This window comes from Zootoca vivipara, chromosome 7 (assembly GCF_965207765.1).
Source record: "Zootoca vivipara chromosome 7, rZooViv2.hap1.1, whole genome shotgun sequence".
Classification (NCBI taxonomy): Eukaryota; Metazoa; Chordata; class Lepidosauria; order Squamata; family Lacertidae; genus Zootoca; species Zootoca vivipara.
In genome coordinates, this window is record NC_142590.1 from 14,503,742 (window position 1) to 14,516,296 (window position 12,555).

Here is a 12,555-nt window from a genome sequence, read left to right on the forward strand (position 1 = left end):
GCTCATCCCTAACACTGGCTGGAATGAAAGGCAGGATAAATGGATGAAACAGAAGGACTGACAATGGCAATATGTGGAAGACTGGAGATCAAAATTAAGCTGTCAGAATGGGGGGGGCATAGGGAAGGCATCCTAGTTTAGCCAGGGGACATTGTACTATGTCAGAAACATGAAAGGCATTTAAAGTGAAACCTTAAGTGTCAGAGGGCCTGATATGGCTACTCTAGAGTAACGACTCCAGCATGGTCTTTTAAGGCTTTTATTAAGTGCTGATTATTTACAGTGTTCAGAGCGGTAAAAATGCATCCTTAAGGTGAGGTGTCAGAACCTCCGAATGGCGATTGGCGCGTTTTCTTCCAGCACCAAAGCTTTGGCAGACCCAACCTCTTCCCCCTACGTTTGCGTCACAATTCGGGAGTTGGGGGGATTGGCCTCCCCCCCGTGCGTCCAACTTCCTGTCCCACCTGAGGCATGGGCTCCACAACCTTGCCTGAGCCTCGGACACCACTTCCCGACTCTCCGCTGGAGGCAGAGCTCTCCTTACTCTCTCCAGCGCTTGGGGATGGGCTGGAACTTAAGATGGGAGGGACTTCCCTGTATCCCTTGTCCCTCACATTAAGATTTTAAGTGAAGTCGTAAGATTTCACTGGAAAATGTTAGGATCATGAGCCTATTCCGCCTTCCTTCCTTCCTTCCTTCCTTCCTTCCTTCCTTCCTTCCTTCCTTCCTTCCTTCCTTCCTTCCTTCCTTCCTTCTTTTTAACATTTTCCCATACCATGGTAACTGCTGTCGATGGATATAGTTTGGAAATGGAATTGTTTGGACTTTTATCAGTAAATGTCAAAATGTTCTGATATTATTCTCCGGACCATAAATTATTGAGATTTTAAATGGCTCAGAGAATAGTATTCATCAGCATTTTAACATGGGCTTATGGGAACTAGTTCTATATCCTTTATCTCCTGGGCCAAAGTGTTAGAAACTGGATGATTAAGTGAAGTTGTAAAATTTCACTGGAAAATGTTGGGATCATCAAATTTCTAACACTTTGACCAGGAGACGAAGGATACAGAATTAGTTCCTATGAGCCCATGTTGGCCTCAGAGTCACAATGACAACCAGCCACTGCCCTCTTACAATAAAAAAGGCATGGCACTATTATTCCCCATCCCCCTATCCACATGCAAAACCAAGCATGAACCCCTTCATCTCACATTGTCTGTCTTACACTTACACATATTCTACCCATCATCTCTGCTCTTCCCGATTCCCTCTTTGACTGTCATTGTTTCCCCATCTGAACCAATAGGAGCATGTCCCCCCCCCCAAGCTTAATGGGATGTGTTTTTTCAAGGCTCACAACATGTAAGGTTAACCTTTTCTTCCCCAGTTGCCATCCCCTCCCCACATGGTAATTAGGAAAAAGATTTCATTCACATGAATTGCATCTTTTTAAAACAGCAATAACAATAATATTTAATTGTCACATGAGGACCTCTGATTTTTCAATGAGTTGTTGTCAGCCTGTACAAATCACACACACACACACACAGCAAGTAGGAGGGGAAATATTCTGAGCAGCATTCACCTAATTAGCTCAATCAGTGGAAGGTGGAAGCGCTGTACAAGAACTTCTACTTGTACAACAGATCTTCCACCACACCCTTCCTCTTTTCCCATACCCTATGAAATTTGCTCAGAGTGTCAGGAGAAGGTGGAGAGGGTATTGTTCCATCTGCCAAGCTGGAGTTTTCGCACAGATGGAACAATTGGGGGGGGGGCATGACACCGACCTCCACGCTGCAACATGCTGTATGGAACACATGGAAATGGGCACTTGAGCTTCAGATAGCATAGCTACACGGGGGTGGGGGCAGTTGTGAGAAAAGTTGCTACCACTGTGACACTGCATAAGAAAATGGCTTTTATTAATTCACATAGTTGACACATGGAAGAAAGAGAAATAAAGAAACTGTTAGTGCATATGGCTGGGACAATAACTGGTTCCCTACAACAAATATTACAACCATTTAAAATGCTGTCGTATGCAGTAGGCTACCGTCACATGCACAGATAGTTTTGTTGAGCAGTTTTGGCGTCATTTGATTTGTACACACAAACTTATAACAGCTCTTTCAAACAATATAGAAAACATAACCTATACATGTAACACTAATAAGGACTTCAAACAACAGGCGACGTTGTCCCTAACCTACTCCATTTGTCATGTCCCAACAGTTCTTTGCGTAGTAATATGCATGTACTCCTGTTATTTTAGTAAAAAATATATAAACATCCCTACTTATACTTAGGAATGGGGAAGAAATTCATTTCAGTTTGCATTTAAGGACGAACCTGCCTAATTTGCATTTTCTGAAACAGTACACAAGCTGACAGGCAGTCATCCTTTGAATTCATACCTCCCCGGATTTTGCAATGCAGTTTCTCCATCCAAGTAACATGTACAAAAATGCATATACTAGAGTATGCCTAAAAATGCATATATTAGTGAAAATAACATACAAAATGCAGTTTATTTGGGGAAATTGCTCTGCAAAAATGTATATAACAGGCAAAGTTGCATACAAACCTGTATATATTAGGAGAAATTCGCATCAAAACGCTGATGGATTTTCATGGTGCCTCTTTTAAAAATAATAAAGAATCACAAACGTGGAGAACTAAATTTAAGACTGAAAAAAATATGAGAAACTGACAAAACCTCACAATTCTCACGTTCCTTCAACATGTGCATCTGAAGCTGTCCAAACAAAAAAAAAAAACATTAACCGGCGTGACACAGGAAGCAGCTCCCATACAGTAGCAATAATGAATGAATCAGGCCATAGGTGTGGATAAATCTCATTTAAGAACAACATCAAAGTTAACCTACTGGTTTTTGGCCTGCCTTAGATAGAATTAGGGCTGGATGAATTATTAGATCATCATCATTATTATTATTAGATTGACTACTCTGCAGAAAAAGACTCCAGCAAAATTATAGTCTAACTATTGGCTTAGACTAGGGGCAGGCAACTGACAATCTGTAAAAACTAAAAACAACCCCCCACCCCCACCCCCCAAAAAAAACTGTAGGTCTCTTCCGTCTTTCAAAGCTCCTTCTCCAGTGGAAAAAACTGTTCTCTCGTTTTCTTACAGAATGACTGTCTTGTGGACAAATCCTTCTCCATACAGTACCAGCATGGTGCTAAGCTGTCTGGCAGAAACGTTTTGTGTAGGAAGATTACAAGCCTGTGGACCTTGAGCTACATGTTTTTCTGAACATTTCATAGGCCATCGTACCTTCCATACATCTTGCTTTTTAAAACAATGCACAATATCCTGTCCTTAAATGGTGACCAAGGAACTGAACAAGCCATTTCTTTAACTTCAGCTGTGCTATAGTAGCAGGTGCCCCCAAGCATTCTGCACTTCCTTCTTTGTGACAGATGCTTCGCAAAAACCCTCCCCCCCAATCCAGTGTACAAAATAGCTTCATTTTCTGCCTGAGTCTGATAAAAATCTTCTGAACTTCTACGTCTTCATACATTGACAGCAAGCAGGAATGCGGTTACCAGGTTGCTGGCTTACAAACTCAGGGAACAATGCTGAGCTGTTTGCCACACTGCTCTCCTTTGGACTGTGAGTCTCTAGTACAGAAATTGATTGCTGCATTTTTGTTTGTGATGCTACATTTGCCCTGAGTCTTTAACTGAGGGCTACAAATCCAAACAAACAATATTTTAAATTAGCCAGGAATTTAAATTGGTTGAAAAAATGCTATATTATGAAATGCGACAAACTAAAAGACAGCGGAAATGCATACTGGGCTATTGTCACCCCACAGCGAATTTTCAGAACATTCGCTTTGAATTCCAGTTTTAAGATGTTAGGACTTGCCTGTAACTTCCTTTGATTATTAATTTAACTGCAACAACCAGAAGTTTATGGTTGTGGGACAGAAAAATCACAATGAATGCTGTACACAGCATGGTTAAGAATTAAGCCACTTCCCCACAGCAACTGACGAAAACCAGGATAAGAAAAGAATATATTAATTTCTAATATCTCTTTGAAAAAATAATCCATTTAGATTCCCCATTAAAATCCTCCTTCACTGAGCAACACTCTGGGCACACTTGTTTGATTTTAGTCTCTTCTTTGTTATTTTTTATCTCCAAGACAGATTAGTTGTTTTGAAAGCAGACCCAGTTTTTCTTAATCGTTCCTGTGGTTGCAGTAAAGTAGTTGCCCGGTGTGTGTTAGCTGACCATTATGCCTAAAGGCTTGGATATAATAAATCCATCATCTTATTTTCACTCAATTTCAAAGCAGCTATTTGTATAAAAACGTCTTTTCATCAATGATCCGTGTGAAGCGTCAAAGCTGTGTTTCTTCCCTGGTGTCCTGTGCAACGGCATTGCAGAAGCTGTTTTTCCGGCTGGATGAAGTGTTTGGAACATATGACAATGGATCTGGGCGGATCAAATATCTACAAAAATATAGACATACAGTTGCCATTAGATTTAACAAGAAAACTCCCAGCTGAATTCACAGTGATTCCCTATCATAGCTAGTAACAACACAACTGATATCTATGTACAGTATCATGCAAACCTTCCACACTTTATTTCGACAAACCAAGAGGGTTTGTTAAGCAAGCATTGCTTCCTCCCTTCACTCCAATTTGGCTTCATGACAATTCCATGAGTAAAAAGGCAAGATAAATGACATGCAGCACTTGGTGCTACTGCTTGAAATATCAGGATTATGCAAACTGGAAGCAGTTGTGATAATTGTGTGGATGCCAAAATCTTTCACTCTGCTTAATCCTCCCATTTCAAGCTTAAAATGTAATAAAAAATAAAAAATGAGAATTTGCAGCTCAGCTTTAGAAAGAAATGTTCTCTGTTGCATGCATGAAAGTGCAAATTAGAAGCTCAGTAAATTCTTATGTTTTATGGCCTCAACTTACACAACATCGTTCAGTTCAAGTCGTGTGTCTGGAGAAGGATTGATCAGAATATAAGAAAGAGTGTTTTGATGATCGTTCATTTCATCTATAGGAGAAAGAGAGAGAATAATAAAGGATGTGTGGCTTGCACTTCAAATGACTCATACATGAAGGTCATACTTAGACCTATGATGGGTCAAAGCAGACATACCAAAACCGTCACTTTATTTTATTGAAAAGATAAGGAATAAATGATGTGGTAGGGGAAGCAGAAAGTTAAAGAGAAATATAAAATATTTGATCATCAATGAAAGTATGTCCCACATTGTGTTTCACGGAGGAACAAAAGGTAGGTCCTGGTCTGAAATGGTTACTCTATTATACTATTTATGAAAGCATGATAGCTTTTGAAAGTCAGTAGAACACGAGACTCTTAATCTCAGGGTCATGGGTTTGAGCCCCACATTGGGCAAAAGATTTCTGCATTGCAGGGGGTTCGACTAGATCAGTGGTTCCCAATTAGCTAAGTACTGTAGACCTCCTGTTTTTCAAAAAGCCAGGCCATGAGCCCCCTACTTTTGATTTTGTTTCTATCTCTGTGGAAGATTTTGTCATATGAATAGTGCCACAGACCACATGGGGTCCTGCGAACCACCAATTCGGAACCTCTGGGCTAGATTACCCTTGTGTTCCCTTCCAGCTCCTATAATTATATGAACGGAGAGAGCTATATTTAACCAATTATCTTTGGTCCTTTTATAAGCATTTTAGTAAAAAAATTGTTGGTTGGTTGGTTGGTTTTTAGAAAGGGAAATGATGACCCTGTACAGAAACCTAGCAATGATTTGAAAGTGGCTACCAAATAATTTTGATTCGAAATATTCACCAGAACCAGATCTTCATTTTCTTAATAAGAAACATATTTTGCTTGGGTTTTCACCTGAATAATTTGGTGTATTCCAAAAACTTGGCCATTTCTTTGCTTATCACTAACTCCAGATAAATGGTATGAGCTTTCGTGTGCATGCACACGAAAGCTCATACCAATGACAAACTTAGTTGGTCTCTAAGGTGCTGCTGGAAGGAATTTTTTTATTTTGTTTCGACTACGTCAGACCAACACGGCTACCTACCTGTATCCAGATAAATGATGAAGAAATGAAGTAGCACTGGCCCCAATACGTACATAGTTTTAAGGGACCTTATTTCTCTCCACTGAAAGAACTGTCCATTTATATCTAGTCCCTGCTTTCTAGAGCTATGTATCTATGAGAGGATCTGCTCTCTTATCCAACTCTTCCTAAAGTTCACTGGCGAGCCTTTGGCAAGGGAACGTGACCACTTTCTTTCATCCAATGCATTGCTACATAAAATGAAAGTTGCATCTATCTTTAGAGAGGAATGTCCTACCATATCCTGCTGTTGAAAGTCCCAAATGTTTCATTCTGTTTTTCACCAGTTCAGCAAGTTCCTGCCTTTCTGACCTTCTGTAAAGATTCATTCTCTGCTGACTTATTTTCTCTGCAGTTTTCCCCGAGTGCTTTGGCACTTTTCGGCTCAGCCGCCGAGCCCACTGCATACTTTTCCGTCGCAACAAAGGATGGTCAGACTGATCACTCGATGTTGAGTTACGATGGTTGCTACGGCAGTTAAACGGTTCTTTGTTATCCTTAGTGTCCTCCCATTCTTCCACACTGATGGAAATTTGAGACTAAAAACAACAACACCAAAACATTCCAGAAATTAAATCCCTTTGAAAATGCCTTTCCCATTTATCATTTTTTTTTTTAAAAAAAAATTAACTCAGGACAAAGCCTCTCCCCCTCCCTTTCATTTCCTTGCCTCCAGTTCCATTATTTAATACAGCCAATATTCGCCACAGTAGACCCATGATATGAATCATGCAAAAGAAAAGCTATGAATTTCTTTGGGGAAACTCGTTGGGCCAACCATTAGACAACTGTAGGAAGAGCTTGGTTGGGATGGAATCAATTAAGGTCGTAATGCACAAAATGCATGGTGTTGGTGAAAGAGTATGCAGAAGAAAAATAAAGGGCGGAACATGAAGATGATAGCTAAATCTCACCAAGGCTATCAGGCCAAATACTTTGGCATATTCATTCAGTTAGGTTTGCACCTCACTTTTACTTTTGCCTGTTCCAACAACACATTTGCATTCAGCATAGAAGTGCAACAGGTTCACAGCAACCAGAGTCTGAGAAATGGCAATGGAAAATATGGAACAAGCTAGAAGTTTGTTCATCAGAGGGAGACTATTCAGATTCCTGAACCTGTTGCAGAACCAGATTCAGCTTTACGTTGGGCCCTCCAGATGTTTTGGACTACAATTCCCATCATCCCTGACCACTGGTCCTGTTAGCTAGGGATCATGGGAGTTGTAGGCCAAAACATCTGGAGGGCTGCAGTTTGGGGATGCCTGCTCTAAGCCTTTGCTGCATCAGGAGATCCAAAAAGCTGGTGAGCACAGGCTCCTTAAGCTCATGTATCTACTATTCCCTGTGAGGGTCAGAATGGGTAAGCACTGGGCAAAACAGAGTGGAAGCTACAATAGTACAAGAACATAGACCAGTTTGGCACAATTTCCACATTCACAATGATATATTAATATAATGACAGGCATTGGCATTTTGTTATCGCTGATCGGGTGTGTGTTCATAACCTATATAATGCAGGAGCAATAAGGTTTCAATGAATTCCTATGCTTATCGTTTTCCCATAGTCGTTTTCCCTGGTCACATTAAGTGTGTGATATAATTCTGAGGAGTGGCTTATATTATAAATGAAAGGAATGCACACAACATTCATAATTCTATAAAATCACTAGATAGAATGTCTCATTTTGGAATGCTTTGTGGTCTGCATTACACACAATCAGGACTATATGCAATTACAAGATTGCACTATTAACTCATCCCCTTAAGACAGTTTAGGTTTATTAAATTTGCATATCACTTTCCACTAAAAAGTCCCAAAGTGATTTACCTGCAAGTAAAGAATACAAAAGAATTCAGCAATTTAACATAGTATCATCAGGGCTGTCCAAATGCCCAGAAAAACAAAACATCTTTGCCTGGTGCTGAAATGATTACAAAGTTGGTGCCTGGCGTGCCACTCTGGGGAGAGCATTCCATAAACAAGGAGTGGAGGCTACTACAGAAAAGGTCTGTTCTCTCATTATCACTCTCTGAACCTACATCTGAGCTAGCACACAGAAAAGGGACTCAGACAACAATATCCAGGTCTGAACAATTTCATATAGGGAAATGTGATCCTTTAGTTTTTGTGGTTCCAAACCATTTTTTATAAATAAAAATTTTATATGCTGCTCTATAACTGCAGCTCTCTGGCTTTAAAGATCAAAAACAGCACTTTAAATTGGACCCTCAAACAATCTGTATTATCTTTGGCTAGAAATTGTTTAATTTACCTATACAAAAAGTACTATCGACTGTGATTTCTGATTTTCATCTAAGAGCTCACTATTTTCTTTCTTTAGCTCAAGGGTGGCATGCCAACTCACTGGGGGCCACCAGAAAGGGAGTGGCTGTTCCACACTCTCACATCACATCACAGACACACACTCACACACATGACACATGCATGCACCCATACAGAAACAGGGGCTCCACCTTCTCAGCTGACCTATACATACCAGGTGAAGAGGAGGTGTTATTGAACCCTCTCCTCTCATCGGATAATTTATCTGATAATTTGGAAGGAGGTGCCACAATAGGGCACTGGGCTTCACACACAACGGTACTGTGTCTGATATATTTCTGTACTGGGCATATGGAAACATTTGACAAATACTTACTTGTGAAGCCATTTCTCGAGACTGATACAAAGTGAGGGGGAGTCAGGCGAAGGGGAAAGAAAACAGAACACCATTCAAACAAGTGTCCATACAATGAATACAGACAGACAATTTGTAGCGATCACAATATTGGGATTGTACAAATAAATGCATGGCTAGCTGTGTGGGTAGTGTAAAATATTCTTGCAATTTCAATTTACAATTGTTTGAACAAATGAATGTGGGACTCACATAAGGAATTGTTTCCCATGGCAGAGAAGTTGCCCTTGACCATCCTATTTGGTAAGTTATAGATATATAAAAACATTGTATTCACTCCAAGTAACTCAAGTACATATATAATGTACAAACCTTCCCCACAAAAAAAAGCCAATGGGCATCATTATATGAAGTCCTAAAGCCAGATTTGTGGATCTCATACAAAGACTTTAGTTATATTGAGTGAATAAAATATTTTTTTTAGAAATTGGTCAATTAATGGTTAGTCTTCAACCATTATGAGTTGAGACTCACCTTTAATCCTAACCTGCAAAATAGAAACCACATTTGATTATTATTATTTTTACAGTATCTCTCTCTCCAGATGCTGTTTTCTCTAACTTTCTCTTAGTCGTCGTTGTCCCCCCCCCCTTATCTGACTATCCTGTTAAAGAAAAGCAGCGGACGAACTAGTTTGGTGTCACCAGTTGGCCAGCACAAGCCCCTCTAGCTCACCTCAAAAGTCAATTGAGCTTTTCAAGCATTCCTGTCAATAGTTCAGTATTAACACTTGATAAGCCCAAGTGATGGGCCACTTCTTGCTTTCCTACCTGCTCCCTCCATCTGTCTGAGGATCAGCTCAGTTCGGCACCAGATGTCTTGCAATGGGTTTCCTTTGCTGTAAAATGTATACATGGTTCCATTTTAAGCCAAGTGACTTTGGACCAAGTCCCAGAAAGGTAATTACATCAGGGAAGCCATGGCAGAAAACTGCATTTCATTTTGAGTCAGGCCCAGATTGAAAGAGGTGCTCAAAATGGGACCAGCTTTTCTTTTTCTTTTTTGTGGTGAAATTTTCCTGAACAAGTCTCACACCACTAGGGATTAAATCAATGGGGATTAAATATTTTGTTACCCAAGCAACAAAATATTTAATCCCTATTATTTTGTGTTAGATATATTTTATGCAGTGTCCCTGTTTTATAACTTGATTAGTGACTCCTCAAGGCACAGAAAGTTCTCTCTTTAAAATAAAAAAACGAACTAAAAAACCCCTACCTATCCGCAACTTTCATTTCCTGTTCCACAAATTCGCATTTTGAAAAAAGTCTAAGTAACGATAGGCCTAATTGCCATCATAACTGAATGCAAATATAACTAAGAATGTAATAAAGGGCAGAGTCACATGGTATGCTGTTGCAAATACATTAATGCCAATTGCATATCAGATAGTTTTTGCAAATTTATTTTACTGTAAATTATAACAAAAACAGAGGTGTACTGCAGGACTACTTAATTTTTTTAATGGACTTAAGTGAATAGACCTATGTTTTAGAGACTGTTTCTCATGCTTTAGAAGTGTAGAATTACTTAACATTTTCACAAGGTTTTGAGAAAACAGATCCCTCAATTAAGTTCCATGGTAGTTAAGCTTTATTCTGATTTACAAATAAGTGTTTCTGATACATAAGGGTAATGTGAGCCTAATCCATGTTTTCATATATCACACTGTCATATTTTAATGCCATGGTATTTTCCAGTCAATGAGATTTAAGTATTCACAACTTAGTTACCAACTAATAAGATGGTGCTCTAGGCAAATAAGATCTAATTCTTGTTACATAGTTCCACTACCTTACCTTCTGTTTGAACCAGGCTAAAATTATTATTCAGCACACAAAACTGAAGCAATGATACTTAGATTTCTTCCAGCTGCAGGAGGTCTATGAGTCTAACAAAATCACAGCCTATGATTCCAACAGAAATTACTAACGCACTCTTCAGAGTGCACAGTTATAAAATAATGAATTATCATAAGTGTTGATTGGTGAATTTGTTAAAAACAATAAAGCTGTTGTTGAATTTTTCCTATAACTAAAGTTGAGGCAAAACAGAAGGTTGTAGAGGAATTTCACGGAATTGGCCAGGAGAATTTCACGTATCCCTAGAATGAAACAAAGCTGAAGATCCGCAATCAAGCAAATTGTTTCCAAGTATCAGGGCTGATTTTATAGTATCTTTCTCTGACAGAATTTGCATCCTTCCTTGGCACAGTGTTTTGTGGGCAAACAAACATATGTAGTGGTCTTTCAGAGATCTTGCCAGAAGCAATTCTCATGATTGTTGTAATATAGATGTCAGGGGTTGTTGTGACTACTCTTGAGTAACGACCGTCCACATGCTTGTCTTTCAGACGTTTTTAATGGTGCACGTTATTTACAGTGTAATGCATTGCTCATTTCATGTCTACCCGCTCGAGTCAGATTCCTGCACTAAACTCTTCCGCGTTTTCAACCAGCATAAAAGTCTCGGAACTGAGAAGCGCCTCCCTTTCCTTCTCTTTCTCAGTTCCGGAGTCGGAGGTACTGGTCTTCTGTCTGCCCTATTCCTGTCCACTCTTTCCGCCTCTCTCTCTTCCTGCCTATGGAGCAGGGGCTCTCTAGTGCTGTCAGAGCCCTGGCACTCCTTCTCCGCTTCCTGACTCACCTCTTCAGACCCCTCGCTCTCATGACTGCTTGGAGATGGGTTGCTTCTGATGAAGGGGGGGGGGTTCTCTGTAATCCCTCCCCCTTACAATAGATCTGTCTCGTACTCCTTGCATTTTGACAGTTCTTTGATTCAGGTTGCAGTGACACACGTGGAAGAGTTTTAAACTTGCAATGGAGAAGTCGAACAAGCACAACCAATGGCATAACAAATGCGTGGTGTGGCTTTGGATGATATGACACAATGCAGTGGCAATAATAAAACGAAAAATAGCTAGTTTCTCACCTCCAATCTGCTGTTCTCCCAAAATGATCGCTAGGAACTTAACTACTACAATACATGTGTGGGATATTGGGCCAGCTTTAGAACTAAATTCTCTAAGCAAATAGTGGACAGGGGTCAGGAGCAACAGCAAACTGAAGTTGTTTGAATTCTATCCAGTGCATGTTTTCAAAATGTTTGAAGATGTGTGATGCCCTCTCACATTTTACATTTATAGATTCAAAACAGCACTGCACAGGGTGCAAATGAAACTCCTGCATAAAGTGTGAATCAGAGATGAAAGAAAGGTGAGCAAAACATAGTTAAGTGAACCCTCCGTCACAGTTGGTTGCAAATTAATGTTTCTGAAACATTCCTGATCAGAACTTGTCTGTAACCCATCCATACCTCAGAGGTTGCAAGTTTCTGCGATTCGGTTCTATAGATTCCAATAGGAATATCCCCCGTAGAAGAACAAAGCTTCTGATAGAGCCTGGCGTACGTTCTGATCCACAAATCGTCTTCTGTGATTTTCATCTATACAACAGCAGCAACAAAAAGAGTCTGACTGTTTGGAAACGTTTTATTTACTCAAATGATATATTACCACAATTGTTGCAGCATACAAACAACTTATCCCAGTTGGTCACCATACATATTAGGCTACACTACCTCTTTAGAATCTGTAGATAAATCAGTTCAGAGCTGTACATAACTTTGCACCATCTGGAGAATATTAATAGAAAATAATTGCTGAATCAATTTTTCATGTATGGGGGTCAGTTTCTATAAATCCCCTTCGCCTCATAAAGCACTTGCG

General features: G+C 39.8%; 1 protein-coding gene across 4 annotated transcripts in view; it reads right to left on the reverse strand.

The window, feature by feature from the left end:
• Positions 1-1,904: 1,904 nt before the first annotated feature.
• KCNT2 (potassium sodium-activated channel subfamily T member 2) overlaps positions 1,905-12,555 on the reverse strand; it is a 208,484-nt gene continuing 197,833 nt past the window's right edge. For 2 of the 4 annotated variants that reach the window (XM_088673736.1, XM_088673738.1), the window contains 5 exons: positions 12,144-12,272; positions 8,790-8,810; positions 6,365-6,665; positions 4,976-5,060; positions 1,905-4,492 (listed from right to left, as the gene is read on the reverse strand). In XM_088673736.1, the coding sequence (XP_088529862.1) occupies positions 4,381-4,492; positions 4,976-5,060; positions 6,365-6,665; positions 8,790-8,810; positions 12,144-12,272 (648 nt within the window). In that variant the 3' untranslated portion in view covers positions 1,905-4,380. The remainder of the gene's footprint in view (positions 4,493-4,975; positions 5,061-6,364; positions 6,666-8,789; positions 8,811-12,143; positions 12,273-12,555) is intronic. The other 2 variants (XM_088673737.1, XM_035123140.3) reach the window with 1 other exon arrangement.